This window comes from Panicum virgatum, chromosome 5K (assembly GCF_016808335.1).
Source record: "Panicum virgatum strain AP13 chromosome 5K, P.virgatum_v5, whole genome shotgun sequence".
Lineage (NCBI taxonomy): Eukaryota > Viridiplantae > Streptophyta > Magnoliopsida > Poales > Poaceae > Panicum > Panicum virgatum.
In genome coordinates, this window is record NC_053140.1 from 42,249,405 (window position 1) to 42,268,335 (window position 18,931).

Genomic DNA, 18,931 nt, shown 5'->3' on the forward strand with positions numbered 1-18,931 from the left:
CCCACCTCATCGTTTACATTTACCGCTACGCCCCCCCCCCCCGATACGAAGGAATTAATCCACCCAATCTATTTGGGTGAAAATCCTTTCATCCGGAGCGTTTGCAATAAAAAATCCCACCTCACCTTATCATAAGCCTTTTCGAAATCTATCTTAATGATAACCCTGTTCTGGTTTTTGCGATGGAGTTCATGTATGGTTTCATGAAGTATTACCACTCCCTGCAGAATGTTTCGACCTCGCATAAAGGCAGTCTGTGTTGGGCTGATAGGATGGTCGGCCACCGAATTAATTCGGGAGGTTGCCACCTTTGTGAAGATCTTGAAACTTACATTAAGTAAGCAAATAGGTCGGTATTGCTGGATTCTGCTGGCTTCTTGGATTTTGGGCAGTAACGTGATGACACCAAAGTTTAGACTGAATATAGGAAGGTCACCTTGATGTAAGTCCTGGAACATTGACATTAGATCCCCTTTGATGACATCCCAAAAATGCTGGTAGAACTCCGCTGGGAAGCCGTCTGGGCCTGTCGCCTTGTTATGTTCCATACTGAAAATGGCATCCCGAATCTCCTGTTCTGTGAATGGAGCCGTGAGGAATTCATTTTCAGTCGAACTTACTTGGGGAATGTCATTAGTCCTATCACACAAGAAAAAAGGATTTTCCTCTGCAGGACCGAAGAGCTCCTTGTAGAACTGTGTGATATAGCCTTTAAGGTTTAGCTGCCCCTCAATTTTTACCCCTTCATGTTCCAAAGAAAAAATACGCTTCTTGCGATGCTTGCCATTGGCAACCATCTGGAAGTATCTAGTGTTGTTTTCTCCTAGAAGGACATCAGTGGCTTTGGCCCGTTGATAGAACTTGAGCTCCTCCTCCCTGAGGAGCTTAATCAAATCATCACGAGCCGATTCCAGAGTTTCCCTTTCTCCATCTGAGAGCGTTCTAGTTTCAGCCATAGTGTCAAGATTTGTTACAACAGATTGGAGCTACTCCTTTTGAGCTTTTATACACCCCATGGTGATGGCGAGCCCATCCCCGTAGATGTTTTCAGAGTGCTCCCATTTTCCTATTTCAACATTGCACTGAGTTATGTCCGCCCACCGGTTTATTCCAAATTCTGATGACGCGCTCTTTGAACTCATTATGAGTTAGCCAACTGAGTTCCATTTTAAACTGATTAGTGGTCCCTGTGAAAGATGGATCCCCAGTGTCCAAAAAGAGAGGAGCATGATCAGATACCCCTCTATCCAGTGCATGAACCGTGACCATCGGGTATTTGAATTCTCATTCCGATGTCATCAGTGCTCTGTCAAGTTTTTCAGAAGTTGGATCGGCAAAAGAATTTGCCCAGATGAATTATCTACCTTGCCCAGGTGAATTGTCTACCTCAGTCTCACGAAGATCGAAACTATCTATGACAGCATTGAAAAGGAAAGGCCAGAGAAGGGTTAAAGTTAACTTTATTCTTCTCTTTGCTATGCCTCATGAGGTTAAAGTCACCCCCTATTAGTCGTGTTGTCTGAAATCTTGGTTTAGTGCACTTGGTTATATCTGTTTTTGAAGAACTGTAGCTAGCTCTATCGTGAGGAAGAAGAACGCCAGCTAGGCTCAATTAGTGCTCGAACACACACGCGAGCACTGCAGTTTGTTCAGAGCATATTTTTCCTTTCCTCCAAACTTAAAGCACAGATTTGCTCGCCGTTCTGGAGGAACGGTTCATATATTCATGCTTATTGCTTTATTCCGACTGCTTCTACACAGCGTATATAACTATATAAACTCTTCATTTATTTTTATAAAACAAATACCAACCAGTATTGCAAAAGGGCATGTAATTTAGTGGTTATAAGAGCATCGGTAGCACATCAGCTCTTGGGTTTGACTCCCCGTGAGAGTGAATATTTTAGGATTTAACGGAGTTATGTTTTCAGTCAGTGGAGCGAGGCGCCTGTGTGGTGACTTTCGTCAATCTTGAAAATTTGCCAACTCAGTCTTCGAAGATGCTCACAAGGGTAGGGTTTGCGTGCATGTATTTATAGGGATGAGTATGAGTGCTTTGTGAGTGTCCGAGTTGTACTATATAATTAAAAAATATCAACTAGTATTAAAGTTTATACACATTAGTACATTAGGTGTTTCCAACTAGGATTAAATTATTAATATGAGTATATGCATTAGAATCGGTTAATATTTCCAACCAATACCAATGTAAATGCTTTAGTACTGTTTGGTAACACAAGACCTTCCGAGCCTTCATTCTATCCACCAATACCAATGCACGTCACTTACCACTGAAAGAAGTTTCAGTGCCAGTTAAATCCTAGATTATACATAACTTGTTTATTTTTTTGTAAATTTTTTTTCCAGCCCAACATAAAGCTATTGGGTAAAGCTCAGTATTTTTTTTTTAACTCGGAGAGTTGTGTTGCTGGATACTCCCTCCGTTCCAAAATGTAGGTCGTTTTGACTTTTCTATATTCATATATTTTTTTATGTATCCAAACATATGTTATATCTAGGTGTATAGCAAATACTATGAATTTAGAAAACCCAAAACGACCTACATTTTAAAGCAGAGGGAGTAGAAGAAATCATATGATCGTCGGGTTAAAAACGGGCACGCTCCGACATGTATGTCCGATTCGGACTCAATATGGAAAACGAATCTGGGGGAGATCACTACTTATATATAAACTTAACTAAGACAGTTGTTTCCGCACGTATTAATCGCCTCAGAATTTCTAGCTACAGCTATACGTACGCTTGCCGTTCCATACGATTGGATATGGGTTATTCCACCTAGACCTGGCAGCAAAAGGTTTGCTTTGGTGTGGTGATCGCCAGCATCATAGGCTGCTTTGGGCGGTTGGATATACGGGTTCGTGACCTACACGGCTGCTACCTACATCACGGTCGGCCTCGTCGGGGCACGGGGCCTCGACGTCGGCGAGGCGACGCATCCGGTGGAGCTCGACGTCTCCATCGGCCTCCTGCACCTCCACAGCTCCCTCGCGGCAGCCCACGACGGCGGGCACGTCGCCGTCTCTTACGCCGGCACCAGGCTGGCCGAGGGTCCGGTGCCCAAGTTCTACGTCGCCGGCGGGCACATGTGGTCTGAGGCGGCCAGGGCCGTCGCGTCGACCGGCGAGGACCAGGCGCCGCTGTCGCAGGTGTTCCGCGACCATCTGTGGGTGGACCAGCAGGTGCACGGCGAGGCAGAGTTCGACGTCGCGCTGAGCTTCTTCAACGTCAACGTCACCACTGGCGAGAAAACTTATGAACACCACAACTGCAAGGTCGGCCTGGCGCCCCACGGGAAGGCTAAACGGAGCAAATGCGGCCTGACATCATATTTTGAACATTAGTGTCAGCCTGATTGCAGGGTTAGTTTGTAACAAATCAAGTTTTTTTGCGAGAATTTATATTTTGCTACCCAAAAGAAGTACCTCTCAAGATTTCAGCAGGAAGAAATGCAATCTTATATTTGGTTACATTGCAGTCCATTGATCAATTTGTGCCAGTACGTATTTCCAAATAAGAAGTTACAATGCACCCAATGTATCTTTGGTATGTGCTCCTTAGCTAGGTAGTGATCCGAACCCCAGGCAGACAAAATCAAGCATCTGGTTGTGCTGCCTGTGCCAGGCAGCAGCTCTGCCATGATCTGAAGCAAATTAGCTAGGAGCCTATTTGCTTCTGATACTTGGTTTGTTGGGTTATATGTGATGCCTGGTCCAGGCCCTAAGTACATGAACCAATAGCTTCACTTCTTCAAAGGGACGGCTTTTAAAAGAACAACGGTGTCAAGAGGTGAACTCGCACAAATCTGTTTACCAGGGACATACACTACTACAGAATAGGCCTTTGTTCCAGGTCATTTGTCCCGGTTGCCTTTGGGCCCGGGACAATAGCCCGGGTCCAAAGGCTAGCCGGGCCAGCGGGGGAGACAGGGGCCTTTTGTCCCGGTTGGAGGTACCAACCCGGACAAAAGGTCCCCCTTTTGTCCCGGTTGGTGGCTCCACCCGGGACAAAAGGCACAACCCTTTTATTCCAGTTGGTAACACCAACCCGGACAAAAGGGTGACCCTTTTGTCCCGGTTGGTGGTACCAACCCGGACAAAAGGACCCTTTTGTCCCGGTTGGTGTTACCAACCCGGATAAAAGGTCCCTCCACGTGTTAGTTTAAAAGGGAGTTATTCTTTACTGAGTCATATGTACTACTTAGGTGAGTTGGTAAGGAAGCCATGCGCTAGCCAATAGGTCTTGGGTTTGAATCCCGCAGAGCGCAAAGATTTTTTAGCGCGAGTGACCTTTTGTCCCGGTTCTACCACCCGGGACAAAAGCCCTTTGGAACCGGGACAAATGGCCCAATCTGTAGTAGTGAGATGAAGAGGTCGCTACTCCATTGGCCATTACACTATTAGCAATAGCAGTAAAACATAGGAGCAAGTTTCTGTCAATATATGATCAAGTGCAATTCATAAGCATGCTTCATGTATTTTGAATGCAAACCCCTTAGCTTAAATGATTATTTGCTTCCTCAAATTCGCAATTGATCGTATAGCGCCTAGTTAGCGGCATGACACTCTATAGCACAAAACATCATCCTCGACTATTGAAGGAATTGATAACCGACAATGCAAGCAGTCAGATCTTAGGTTGTTTTATTGTTCGATCCATATATTCTGCTGCCAGCATTCGACTTCCTCTATATTGGAGAGAGAGAGAGAGAGAGAGAGAGAGAGAGATGTACTCATGTACATGTTACGTGCACTTTATTTCTAGCATGGGGGCCAGTGTAGAATGTAGATGTAGTATTTCAAGAACGATGGCAATCTTAAAGTCAGAAAAAATATAGTAAGAATTGCATTTGTATTTCAATTGTGTGTCTGCAAAAAAGATAGCAACTGCTCTTCATGAATTTAAGCGTTTTGTACTAGTAGAAAAGAAAAGGAACGATTTTATCCTATATAGTATATAGTAGTACATGTATAACACTACACTTTTGGTAGGCTACCCACACTAGGCGTCAGAATCATTTGTTCTTCTTCCTTCATTTGCACTTTGCACCTGATCAGAGTCCACGCGAAACTTCCCATTGTTGCCTACTTGTCCCCACCGATGGACGCCGAGGCCTCCGGAGAAGACGAGCCGCCTTGCCCTGCTGGCGTCTTCACCCCCGCCCCGATGTCAATGCCAAAGAGTAGAACTCTGCCCGCCGCCGCCATGGCAGGCCTAGGTGCGGGCGGCGATCCCACGCGCGCGAGCGTGAGTCCTGGCCGCGGGAGGGGCTGGATGATGACGCGGCGCGGCTTCTTGTTGAACGGCGCGCCCTTCCAGTGCTTCCTCATGTGGCCGCCGAGATGTATCCCCCCGGGGAACTCCGCGCCGCAGACCTTGCACGCGTGCGTCCTCCCCGCCTTGGCGTTGCGGCCGCGTGGGGCGGCGCCGCCCTGGAGCGCGGCGGCGAGCTCCCTGTTCTTGTGGCCGACCGTGTGGCCGCCGAGCCCCTGGTGCGTCCGGAACCACTTGTTGCACTTGCCGCACGTGTACCCGTTCGGATCTTGCCGGCCTCTCGGCGGCGGCGCCACGCGCTGCTGGCGGGCGGGTGGAGCCTGCTCCCCTGCAGCAGGCGGCGGCGGCGGCGCAGCGTGTAGGTCGACGACGGCTTCTTTTTCTTTGGGCGGACTGGCTGCTCGTGCCGCCACTGTCTCCGTGGCGTCGCCGCGCGTCGCCGGCGCGCTGCTGCTCTCGACGGAATCACTGGCCTTTACGGGCACGGGCGGCAGGTTGGGTGTCGCGAACGCCAAGGGCATCGGGTCCAAGACAATCTTGGCTTGTGCGACCACGACGGCCATGGATTGGCCGACCGGTTCGGGAATCGGAGAGGATGCCGTGCCCCTCGACGCCGAGCAGCAGCCTCGCTTGGCGGTGCCGCCCCAGGCCCCCACCACGACAGGCGCGCCGCGCTTGACCCCCCTGCTGGCCTTCCCGATCCCCCACTGCTCCCGGTGAACCTTCATGTGCCCGCACACGGCCTTGTGGTTGCGGAACTCCTTCCCGCAGAAGGGGCAGGCGAGCGCCGCCGCCGCGGCGGAGGGCGCGGCGCGGCCGCCGACGCTGCTGTTCGCCGCGGCGGGGGAGGTGGTGCTAGTGCTACCGCCGCTGCCGTAGCGCGCCGGGACGGGGTCGCTGATGGTCTCGTCCGAGTTGCTCGAGCAGTCGCGGCCGCTGTTGTCGTACTCCACGGTGCCGGCGCCGGAGTGGTGCCCGGAGACGATCTCGCCCTCCTCCGGGCCGCCGCCGCCGCCGTACAGATCCGCGATGCGGCGGCGGCGGCGGGGGGTCCGGCACGGGTCCTCGGAGGAGCCTGCCATCGCGGGGGCTCTGCGGCGGGCCTCGGTGTGAACGAGCGAGCTAGGGCGGCTGCTCCGCCGCTGCGGCCAGAACGCCACCCGCTCGCGCGCTGCTCGTGCTCGTGTCCGGAGTTGGGGATGAGATGGCTTCACTTGCGTCCTACCCCCCGGCCAGATCGCGGGCTGCCTTTTATTGCGCGCCGTCACCTGACGCGCTGCTCCTCGGGGGGGAAGCGTCGGCCGCAAGGAGTAGGAGCCCGAGGAAAAGATACGATACGATACGATACGATACGAGGGACCCGCGCTGCGCAACCGCCGGCGCCCCGTGGTCGATACCGTTGCGGAGTAGCGCAGCCCCGCGTCGCCGCGTCCCACCCCGGCCCGGTTTCTCACGGGCCACCCCTGCACTGGCGCCGCGCCGCGGATACAACCTGCCGCGGCGTGAGCTTAGCCTGCAAGCTACTGCTGGTTCTGTGTTTTGTTTTAGGAAATACTCCGACTCGAAATTCGGTTTGTTTGGTAGGGGGCCATTGAGAAGATCTGGTTTGTTTTGGGTTTTCAGATTTGGTCTGCATTCGGATGCGATTTCCTGGGTGTTTCCAAAAATCCAGGGTGGCCTGTCAAGTCGTGGCGCACAAGTTTTGAACTTTATTAGAGTCCATTAATCCATTTGTTAGTCGAGTGGTAAGCCACAAGATAACATGTGGTGCGATGTTACGGTTGTGGTAAATAATGTAGTTCATTTTTTTTACAACATCGCAATATTCAAGTTGCAAATTATTTTTTAGCTTTTGATGGCATATTTATGCACTAAGAGTTTAGCTGAGAAGCTGCGGAGCAACATACAAATTATCTAGTTTGGCTGACCTACATCCAGCCGGCTACCGCTGATTCCGGCTGGGCTGATCCGCCCAGCCGATCAGCCCAGCCATTTGGCTGCAGGTGTGCAACCGTTCAGCTACCCACATCGGCCCCTCTAGTTCGTTCCCGGTCGGCTGTGGCTCGCGGGTGTGCAACCGTTCGGTTGTCCACATCTGCTTCTCGTCCGTTCCCAGCCGGCTGCGGCTAAAGGTTGCCTGCAGCCATGGCTGCCAGCAGGCAACAGCTGCATGCCATTCGGCTGCTGCAGCACTAGCTGCACAGGAGCCATCGAAACCTGCAGAATGAGACTAGCATTTTTTTCCTATTTGGGTATCAACATGCCTTATCATGGCAAGGTGGGGGTGCTGTCATGACTACCTATGGTGGCAGTCTTGTCCAGCACATATGAATGGAGTTGGAAGGGGATTGCGAAACATACATGTATAACATGCGAGGGTTGGTAATGAGGTGGGAAGATGTGCCATTCGTGCACGGGTGGACTATTCATAAATGCCCAAGGGCCAAGGGCCGGTGCAATAGATAGAGGTACAAAGTCTTCTTTTTTTCTTTGTTTTTTTGTGATCTTTCAAAGAAATCATGATATGAGGTATTACCGACAAGACAAGAGATTCAGTGGTGGACACTACTGGCGAAACCTCACGGAGGCCAAACTGGGTGCTGGCCTCTCCTCACCAAAAAAATCTTCTGATTTACTCAAATTTCTTACTTAAATACCATATTTCCTTTGCTTCTAAAGTTATTACTTTATGTGCAACAGTTGCTGTTGGCCCCTCTCAATACATCATGTTTATGTTCGCGCTACTGGTGGTGGAGGATCGTATGTAAGGATTAAATGTTTTCAGAAAAGCACATGATCGAAGAGATAATCGAATTGTAGAAATAATATGAGACAACGTCTTGTTGCAGAACACACGCTTGTTTTGAGTGGCTAAATATCAATTATACTCTCTCAAATAATTAGACAGTATTTAGAAACTAATAATTAACTGGCTCAGACAATTTCTAGTTGCACGTCGATTTACAAAGCTACTTAACGAACGAAATACGTGGACAGGCCGCACTTGCTGGGTTTGGCCTCCCCGTCGAGCGCCAAGCCGGCCTTGCAGGCGTGGTAGCTGTAGAAGCTCTGCCCGGTGGTGATGTTCACGTTGAACAAGCTGAGGGCGACGTCGAACTCCGCGGCGCCGTGCATCTGCTGGTCCACCCAGACGTGGTCGCGGAACATCTGCGAGAGCGGCGCCTGGTCCGCGGCGGCGGCCGGCACGACGGCCCTGGCCGCCTCCACCCACCCGGCGCGCCCGCCGGCGACGTAGAACTTGGGCACGGGCCCCTCGGCCAGCTTGACGCCGGCGTAGGAGATGGCTATCTGCCCGCTGTCGTGGGCCACCGCGAGGGAGCTCCGGAGGTGGAGGACGCCGATGGCGACGTCGAACTCCACCGGGGTCTCCCCGGCCCGGTCGTCGACGTCGAGCCCCCGCGCGCCGAGGAGGCTCACCGTCACGTAGGGAGGACGCGTGTTGATCACGTACCAGTGGATCAGGAAGCCCAGAGCGACTATCAGGCCGGCGGCCACTACGGCGGCGAGAGCTTTAATTCCGCCGCCAGGAGGGTGCTGCGGCCATCCCTAATAATTAACCTACGGGACGGGTAATGAAGCGATTTGCAATTGCGAGCAACCGGCGACGGCGTGTCTAGCACGCGTTAGGTTTTCGGCAATGATGTGGCGGTGAAGGAAACAGCTGCCATATCATGGTTTCATAAATATATGTAGGTATGTATGTATATATAGTGCTTTGGGCTTTGGCCCAGAACCGTTTTCCAAAATTTAGTCCAGATCGGACATAGGGGGCGTTTAGTTCCCAAAAACAAAATTTTTTGGGTGTCACATCAGCGTTTGATCAGATGTCGGGAGGGCTTTTCGAACACTAATTAAAAAACTAATTTCAGAACTCACTTGGAAACCGCAAGACGAATCTTTTGAGGCCTTTGACCGCATCATTAGCACATGTGGGTTACTGTAGCACTTATGTCTAATGATGCCCTAATTAGGCTCAAAAGATTCGTCTCGTCGTGTACATCCAAACTGTGTAATTAGTTTTGTTATTTAATTATATTTAGTGCTTCATACATGTGTTTAAAGAGGAGGTGAAAATTTTTGGGAACTAAACGGGCCCTAATATACATGTCCGACCCAAACCTTTTTTAACCCTAGCTAAGATCGTGTTTATTTGTATATGTATATCCCCCAGTCCCAGGAGGCCCGGACTCCGAATCACATACTGACATACGGATCGATGATGGCCGAGGAGTGAGCAGGGTTCACCAAACCACTCGGAACCGGACCGGTTACCGCAGTTACCGGTCTAACCGGCCCGGACCGGTTCCGGGCGGTTAGAAACCGGCTCAAATTCAAATTTTAAATTTGAATTCGAAAAAATGGAAAAATTCTAAAAAATTCTTAGAAATACTTCAAGTTGCGACGAATCTAATGGTGTCAAATTTTTTCAAATATTCATTCATTTAGTACACTTTGCGAGCATTTGAAGTTAAACAAAAAAATATGCATACAAAAATATACAAATACAATGTAAAAATAGTACAAAAAAGAGTTGGAGGGTTCATTTAGGCTAAAACATATTATACAAACATTCATTTAGTATACTTTGCGGGCATTTGAATTTAAACTAAAAAAGAAAAAAATTTGAATTTAGCCTAAATCGACCGGTAACCGGTCAAAACGGCCGGTAACCGGTCAAACCGGACCGGTAAACCGGTCTAACCGGCCGGTTAGATGTTCGAAACCGGTATAACTGCGGATTTTGAATTCAAATTTGAGTTTTACCGGTTTCAACCGGTCCAACCGGTCCGGTAAACCGGAACCGGTGGCCGGCGGTTAGGTCCCGGTGGTCGGATAAAAAAACCCTGGTTGTGGCCAAGGTTTTTTTTTTCCGACGACACAAACCGCTTACCACCGGTTCCAGTTTACCGGGCCGGTTGGACCAGTAACAGGTTGAAACCGAACAAACTCAAAATTGCGTTCAAATGATCCCGTTGAAACAGTCGGAACCGGTTAGCCGGCTGGTTTGGTGGTCAAATCGGACCGGTTTGACTGGTAACCGGTCGGTTTGACTGGTAACCGGTCAAATTCAATTTTTTTGTTTAAATTCAAATGCCCGCAAAGTATACTAAATAAATATTTGTATAACATATTTTAGTCTAAATGAACCCTCCAATCCTTTTTTGTACTACTTTTACATTGTATTTGTATACTTTTGTATGCACGTTTTTTTGTTTAACTTCAAATCCCCGCAAACTATACTAAATGAACGAATTTTTGAGAAAATTTGACACCATTAGATTCGTCGCACCTTGAAGTATTTTTAGGAATTTTTTTGAGAATTTTTCATTTTTTGAATTTATATTTAAATTTTGAATTTGGGCCGGTTTCTAACCGCCCGATACCGGAACCGGTCCGGGCCTGTTAGACCGGTTACTGCGGTAACCGGACCGGTTCCGGCCGGTTTTTTTAACCCTGGGAGTGAGGGGCTCGCGTACCTGCTGGTCTTTTAGCTATTCGATGAACTAGGGTGTAAATTGGTGATCCTTAAGTACACCTTCAACCTCTTTTTAGTTTAAATATTTGTACTACTTTTCTAAAATGAGGTTCTATTTTAGCAAAATAAAGCAGTATTAATATTTGAACTAAAGAGAATTTAAGATGCACCTAATAAGAATCACCAATTTGCACCCGTATGATGAACTAAATTGCACACCGACAAGGGCATTGATGATGTTCTGATGACTCGGCTGCATGCATTTCTTTAGAAGTACCATGGCAAAACCCAATGGTTAAATACCTCCTAAGAGGTAATATGTCATTAGATCTACGAACCACAGTTATTTAGGAGTACTGCGGCAAAACCCAAAGGTTGAATAGTGAGTTCGAAATATATAATGGTAGAACCACCACTTCTTCCATCTCAGACACAATCATCGTGCGAGCGGACATGTGAGCACTTTCTACATCTGATTAAACGTAAAAGATTCATCCGCATTTCTTTTCTGCCACTCAATTGAACGTAACACTTTATGGCAATAAAAAAACCAACCAATTCGGAGTTTGAGGGACCGAAACTGGCGATCAGAGGGGGTGAATGGGAGCCGATCAAAATTTCTCTCGAAATCGATCCGTCGGCCTATATCCCGAAAATCACCACAAACACTCGAACCTAGCTATGGATCAGCTATCTCCTTGCGAAAAGCCCTAGGAAGCTACGCAGAAGCAAAAGAGTCAATACGATTCAAATCGCAGAACTTGACTGCCTGGACCGGTCTGACCGGTGCAACGGACCGGTCTGACCGGTCGTGGCCTGAACAGGTTTAGACCGGTCTGACCGGTCTTGTCGTCCGGTCTGACCGGTGCCACCCAGAGAAATCCGTGAACAAGACTTCAAACGAGGAATCTCGAGCAAACGAAGTCCAAATCCAGTGAAACTTGGAGGATACCTCTGCAACTAACATGCGAACATATCCCCAAGAGATCTTTCCCAAAAGATCAAAGAATCTTGAGAATTTAAGGGAAGATCAAGAAGGATTGGGGTTTTCTCAAGAACTCAAAAACTTCAATTCGTGAGAACTCGTGATTCCAGAGGATTTGAGACCAGGCTAGGGGTACGGGAATCACTACAAAGAGCTCTATGAACCGTCACAATCATGTGCACCAAAAACGAAACGAAAATCTATCACAAACGAGCACAAGAGGGACGGGATTGGATTGATTCAAAAACCCAGAGGGCACAAGGAGGATGGGGCCTCCTTTCCCATTCAAATACAATACAAAGTCTCACAAATCCATAAGCAAATTCTATTCGAAAGAGAAGAACGGGGGAAGAGAGACACAGGGGCGGCGGCCTGTAGGAACAAGCAATCCATGGACAAGTTACAAAAGCCGCAATAACCTAATACAAGTGAAAGGGTATTTATACCCGCGGAGACCGGTCAGACCGGTTGGTTAGACCGGTCAGACCGGTGCCAGGGACCGGTCAGACCGGTTGGTCTGCAGTATCCCCTGTACACGATCTCATCTGACGGCTGAAGTTCTTTCTTTAGAACGAAGTCTTCTCCATGATGCCGCCATCTTGATGAAGATCTGGTCCACGGTTTTGGAAGGTCCGTGAAACCCGGGTAGGTGGCCGGTTTTGAGAAAACCGCCAAAACTCCTCGCGCGGGAAGATTCCCGGCTCCACGCCGTGGCCCTAGACGCCGTTCCCGCCTCGGACTGCTGACGGCCCTAGACGCCGCCCGACGCCCGTCACCTCCTCGCCCGCAGCGAGGCCCTAGACGCCGTCGACGCCCGTCACCTCCGCCAGTCCCGAGACCGACGCCCGTGCCTCCACGACTTGGCGTCTTCAACCGCCGTCCGCCTCCTTGGTTTTGTGGCGCAAACCAAGAAATCCGCCTTCCGTCTCCGCTCGCGCCCTCGATCCAGGAGTGGACGCCACAGCTGCCGCTCGGCCTGAGCTCCTCCACAGCAGCTCACCGTCGACACTCGACGCCCATGTACCTGGAATCCAAAGACCAAGCGCACGATCATACCGCACGGTTGACAATTCACTCATCACAGGCAGGATAGAGTACTCAACATTCCTCAGAGTTTACTTCATAAAAGTTCTGAAAAAAATAGAGGACATGAAGGGTGCAGAAGTACATACTACAGAAGGCAGTACAAGCAACAAGGCATGTAAAAACATATACCCAAATCTTTACCTTTATGTTTACCTACTCTCTCTGTTTTTATTTACATGTCGTATTAGGTTTGTCCTAAGTCAAACTTGGCAAACTTTAACAAAACTTATAGAAAGAAATAATAATATTTACAATACCAAATTTGTTTCATTGAACCCACCTGCCATGCGTCTTAATATAGTTGCATTGTTGTTCGCATTCTAGTCCATGCAAGCTTAGTTAACATTTTTTTGTTTTTATAAAAGTGGAGTTTGCAGTGGTGTGATGGCAGGTTCAACCCGCCTTCACATTATACGATCTTACTTTGGTTGGTCTAAAATTGCAATCCTTATTTTTCATTGGCATCTCAATGACATGTGGGCCCACCTGTCATTTAGTGGCAGATAAGAGAGTTTGAGCAAAAATTACAATGGCTGGGAAGAACTCGTTCCTTGGTTTATGTATGTAGTTTATGGAGTTTTTTTTCGTGGATGAGGGTTCATCTCTACTCAATTTAATTGGCGTCATCTATGAAATTATTATACATGACCCATAAAAAGAATTTTCTACTACAAAATGCTATTACTCCTATATGATAGATAAGTGGATTTAAGGGTATGTTTATGAATTATGACATCATTTTAATTCAGATCTCTTTCGCTTCACTTACTGCAACTGACGTCCTGTTCTATCCTATTTAATAGATTGCAAATTTGGTTGCGGCAATACTCGGCCCTGTCCAGTGCTCCTAGCTTGGGTTCATATGTTTGCATCACAGAAAGGTGGAGGGACAGATCACTGAACACTGATGCAGAGAGCCTTCGGACGAGCTTCTTGCAGTTAGCTGAATTATTGGACGATATGGTGTCAGTTCCAGAAACCCATGCTTTCTGGAAAAGAACTGGGTTATTCCTAGTCTCTGTCAAAGATAAGGTTGTCTTTGGGGAAGCAATTGCCGATTTTACAGGAAAAGGAGGCTCCAGCTGCTAGCTGCTCGTCAGGCCCAAATCCAAGTTGCAGCCACGACACTTGGTGGCAATGCTAAATCTATGGTAGAAGACGCTGCCAGTGTTGCCAATGAAGGTAGCAGCTTGCAGGTCATCAACGCTACGGCCGGAATCCCAGCCCCAGTGCGAGAAGGACTCCGCACACAACAAATGAAAATGAAAAGGAATCCCGTGAGTGCTGAACAGCACAACATAGCACAATAACAAAAAGCAATAGCCGATTCAAATTCAGACAACAATCAGTAGTTTTCAGGAAACATGATGTATTCATCCTATACAGAATCGCCGCTCACCCTACAACTTCCCCCAACACGTAACAGCTCTGAATACTGCCGCCGCGGCCTTGTTCCCCCTCCACCGCCCCACCTTCCGCCACCTCCTCACCGCGCTGCGGTTACTGGTCTCGTGAGGCGGCGGCGGCGCCGTGCCGCTGCCGCCCCGACGCTCGAGACGGCGGGACCGCGACGCCGCGTCGTCCCCGGGGAACGGGAGGACCATGAGGTGGCTCTCCAGGACGCGGTGCACCGACGCGAGCTCGAAGGAGTCGTACAGCGGGCTCCCGCAGTCCCAGGTGGCAAGCACCAGCCCCTCCTCCTTCCCACTGATCACCTGCTGCTGCAGGTCACCTCCTCCTCCTGCCTCCTGCTGCTCCATGCTGGAGATCTGAATAGGCTACGAGGCTAATCCAAAGCCCAGGGCGCGCGAGCTATCGTCAGAGACCTCAGACTTTCAGAGCCGTGCGCATGTCCGGTCACCTCTTCTATCTACGCAGGGAGAGGAAGGAGGAAGCAGACGGTGTGGTGGACTGGCCGGTGGTGCTGGAGAGGAAGCTCTCTTACGTTCTGGACTTGTGGACACCCTGCAGATATCAGATACGAATTACAGATTGCCCGTTTGATCATGTGTGATGATTCGATCCGTACGTGGACGACAGCGTCAGATTCCTAATTCCATGATGAGGAATAAATGGTGCCGGTCGGGTCCCTCTAGTGGGGCCGCATCTGCTGGCTGCCGAGTCAGGTTTTAAATAGCCGGCTATAGCTTCCGCTATGGCATTTAGCCCGCTAAAGCCGGCTATAGCCCGCTAAATTCCGGCTATAGCCCGCTAAATGCTATAACGGCAGCTCTGCCGCTAAACGTCTTAGTCGGCGATTTAAAACCTTACTGCCGAGGCGTCGAGGTGCATGCATTTCATGTTTCGGACCGAACAACTTCCCTGGTCCAGAAAATTGGTTGTGATCTGTGGACTCCGGTGACTGTCTCATAATTTTTTTAATTACAATTACAAAACTGAAATACTCGCAAAGCACGACACTCGTCTGTATCAACGCACGTCCTACCCCTACTAGCATCTTCGAAGACTGAATCGGAAAATTCTTGAGATTGATAAAGTCACCATGGATGCTACGTTATCAACTGGAACATTGCCAGCCACTGAAAGTTCGCTGCTCAGTCAAACTCAGAACCTGAGGTGCTACCGAAACTCTTGTAATCACTGGACGACAGATTCTTTCGCGTTCTATCTCACGAATTGATCAATGATATCTTCGATCTGTCGCACTGGAGTCTGGAGTAAGCTAGAGAAGTACAGATTGTAATCGTCATTGGTTGCGGAAGATAAGCATAGCAGTGAGGCGGCGTATAGCCGCCTTAATGGAGTTGTTGCCGCCCACATATTATATTGGTTAGTCGGATGAGATCGTCGATGGGTGACTTGTATGATTGATGCTATGTTTATGTTTGTATGTATGTCTCGTACCTAACTTATATTGGCTCCCACATGTCCGTGTGGCTAAACCGCTAAAGTGAGGCATATTGCATCTATAGTCTTTATTTTCTTTTAATTTGTTGCATTTTGTGTTCCTTGGTATAAGTTGGTTCGTTTTGAACCTTTGTTTCAGTCTCTCTGGACATGTAGATTTTAGTTCTACTTATGTTGAACTATATGTGAATCGTTCAACTTCCACATCAGCTTAGACTTTAAAGGGTGCCAATGGTCGATATATGATGTCGAGTTTGAATCCTAGTTAGTCCTAATGGAGCATCCAAGTGAGGGGAACTATTCAAGTATAATAACTAAGCTGCTGCATGTTACAATCAACTAGCATGTTTGGATGTAACTGGTCGATACAACCTTTTGGGAAAAGCAATTCTATGATCTGTTCCAGCCCATTTTGGGTAACGGAAAAAAGAAACAGAGCCCAGGGCATCGGTGCGACGGGCGTGGCCGGTTATTAATAGAATTCTGATTTATGTCCAGTTGGCCAGTTGAGTTATTATTATTAGGGCCAGGCCCGGCAGCCAATATTAGGCTGAAACCAACAATGTTTTAGTTTCTTGGGCCCGGTTTGGCCCATGCTCAGTTCTCGTTCATCGTGCATCGTCGTACTAGGGGATCAATGAACTGAACTGTTCTTTTTTTTTTCTCCAAAATACAGTACCTATCTAGGCACTTATAAACACGCATGTGTTAGTATTGATTTCTGACCCGCCCAATGGTTGGTCAAGCCCCAAATCTCACGCCCTGATTGGGGGCGCTCAATCAACTCGTGATTGACGAGCCCCGTCGCGCAGCGCCAAATAAAAAGCAAGGGTGGGGGCCGGAGGCACGCATACCAAAGTTTACAGTGTCCTCTAAACCCACCGACATTTTGCGATCCGATCTGCGAGGGCGCTGAAGCGACGGGAAGCGCTGTCAACCTCGCCGTCCCTCCGCCTCTGCATAACCGTAGCAAGTGTATGCAGTCGCGGGTCCTACCTGGATCTCGCCGGCCGTCACCGCCTCCCGCTCCTCGCCGCGCGGGATAGCCACCTAGACGCGCCGGCTCGCCGGCGCTTGACCGCCGCCGTGCGGGTGAGACCCGAGCCGCCTCTGCGCGCGGCCTGGGGGGGGGGGCCAAGGGCACCACCGCCAGGCCGCTCGACGGCGACGCGCTCGCGCACGTGCAAGCGCTTGCGGTGGCGCCGAGCATCCTCCTCAAGCGAGCCGCAGAGGGCCGCCACCACCATTCACGCCGAGAAAGAAGGGGAGGAGAGAGCAAATGAGTTAGGGTTTGGGAGGCCGGCCGCCGGCAGGCGGTTTTGATCCGGCGAGTTTGCCGGATGGCCGTCGGATTTGATCCGGACGGTCGTCGGTGTCCGACCGCCTAACGGGCCATTTTAGGCCCAGGCGGGGGAGAGGAAACCCGGTCCAGGCCCAGGTTGCGGCCTGGGACGCGGGGGGGGGGGGGGGGGGGGGGGGAGAGCAGGCCGAGCGGCCACTTGGCCGCCGAGCCGGGATGCATTCAAATGAAGCCCAAGTTCTTTTAGTTTTATTCTTCAGAAGCTTTACTTGATGGTTTTAAGTCTAGTTTTTTGCCTCTCTAATTAATTCTGCACCAACGTGATTAATTTTTTTAGAGAGTAGATAAGTTCAGTTAGATGCTTCTGAATAAGAACAAGTTATTTTCATGTTTCCGCTGCTATGTTTAAGTTCATCCTCTAATTATTTTAGAACCAACAGGACATTTTAATTAGAGGAGTAAGTGTTTAAATAATTAAGTTAATTATGATATTTTTATTTTCTGATCAAAGTTGATTATAGCAATATTGTAATGTTATTCAATTGAGTTTTTCATGCATTTATTTTATTTCTGCCCAACGGTGACTTAGAATTAATGTAGCAAGTTAATTGTATGTCTTAATTTTGACCAACATTAAATTGAGATATGCAATTATTATTATTATAATATTGAAGTTCTCACTTTTCTGATTTTGTTTCAGGCTCCAACCCCATGAACCTCATCTCAAGCATTGAGCCTCTCAATGGAGGAAACTACAGCAAGTGGACAGAGCAAGTTGAGATGGCACTTGCACTGGCAGACATTGACTTAGTTGTTACCACACCGTGTCCCACAGCTCCTGTGGCACCGGTGAGGGGTCAGAGTGAGACTGCTTGTGATTGGCAGGAAAGAGAAAGGGCACATGCTGTTGTGCAAATGAAGCATGATCTAGAGAAAACTAAGTGGAACTCATCCAACCGCAAGTGCTTGATGGTTATCAAGGGCTCCATAGTGGACACCATAAGGGGAGCAATCCCAGATGCTCCCACTGCAGTTGAGTACCTCAAGAAAGTGGAGAGTCAATTTGTTGGCTCTTCAAAAGCTTATGCTCAGACTCTGATTCAGAGGTTGGTTGTTAGCAAGTACATTGGTGGGGGCATAAGAGAGCATATTCTGAAGATGAGTAACATGGCATCTAAGCTTCATGTGGAAATGAAGCTTCCAGCTCCTTTCATTGTCCACTTGGTTCTAGCTTCCTTGCCAAGAGAGTTTGAGACTTTTGTTGTTAACTACAACATCAGTCCAGAGCAGTGGGACTTGGAGAAGCTCATTGCTATGTGTGTGCAAGAAGAGGTTAGGCTTAAGGCTTCACATGGTGACTCTCTCAGCTTTGTGAAGCACAACATCAAGAAAAAGGACTTTCAAGATAAGGTCGCTAAACCCCAGGGGAAACCTCGGTGGGAAAAAGGCTCCTCTTCTCATGCACCCAACAAGGCTCCAAAAAAAAGATTAGCCACCTGCAGAAAAGGATGAGTGCTATTGGTGCCGCTCAAAGGAACATCAAAAGAAAGACTGCCCAGGATTCCTGAAACACTGCCTCAAGAAAGGTGAGAAAGATTTAGTTACATTCATAGATGAAACTTTGTGTTTTAGTTATGAAAAATTTACTTGGAGGATTGACTCAGGTGCAGCTGTTCATGTTGCCAATTCTTTACAGGGTATAAGTACGAGGAGGACCCTACAAAGAGGAGAAAGATGGCTTAAGGTGGCCAATGGAGTTAGAGCCGATGCTGAAGCAATTGGAGTTCTCACATTAGATTTAAGCAATGGCTCTAAACTCATCTTTATGTACCCTCTTTGTCTAGAAACTTAATTTCAGTCTCATGTTTGGCGGATGATGGTTATGATTGCCATTTTGGCA

The 18,931-nt window shown here is 48.7% G+C and overlaps 2 protein-coding genes across 2 annotated transcripts; one reads left to right on the top strand and one right to left on the bottom strand.

Annotated features, from left to right (window-relative positions):
- Window positions 1-14,170: 14,170 nt before the first annotated feature.
- Window positions 14,171-14,858, bottom strand: LOC120710039. The gene has a single exon (XM_039995680.1). It carries the CDS (start codon window positions 14,621-14,623, stop codon window positions 14,264-14,266), a length of 360 nt encoding a protein of 119 aa, XP_039851614.1. The 5' UTR covers window positions 14,624-14,858; the 3' UTR covers window positions 14,171-14,263.
- A 2,884-nt stretch (window positions 14,859-17,742) lies between these two features.
- On the top strand, window positions 17,743-18,543 carry LOC120710116. Its single transcript, XM_039995784.1, has one exon. The coding sequence runs from the start codon at window positions 17,743-17,745 to the stop codon at window positions 18,541-18,543; it is 801 nt and encodes a 266-aa protein (XP_039851718.1).
- Window positions 18,544-18,931: the final 388 nt, after the last annotated feature.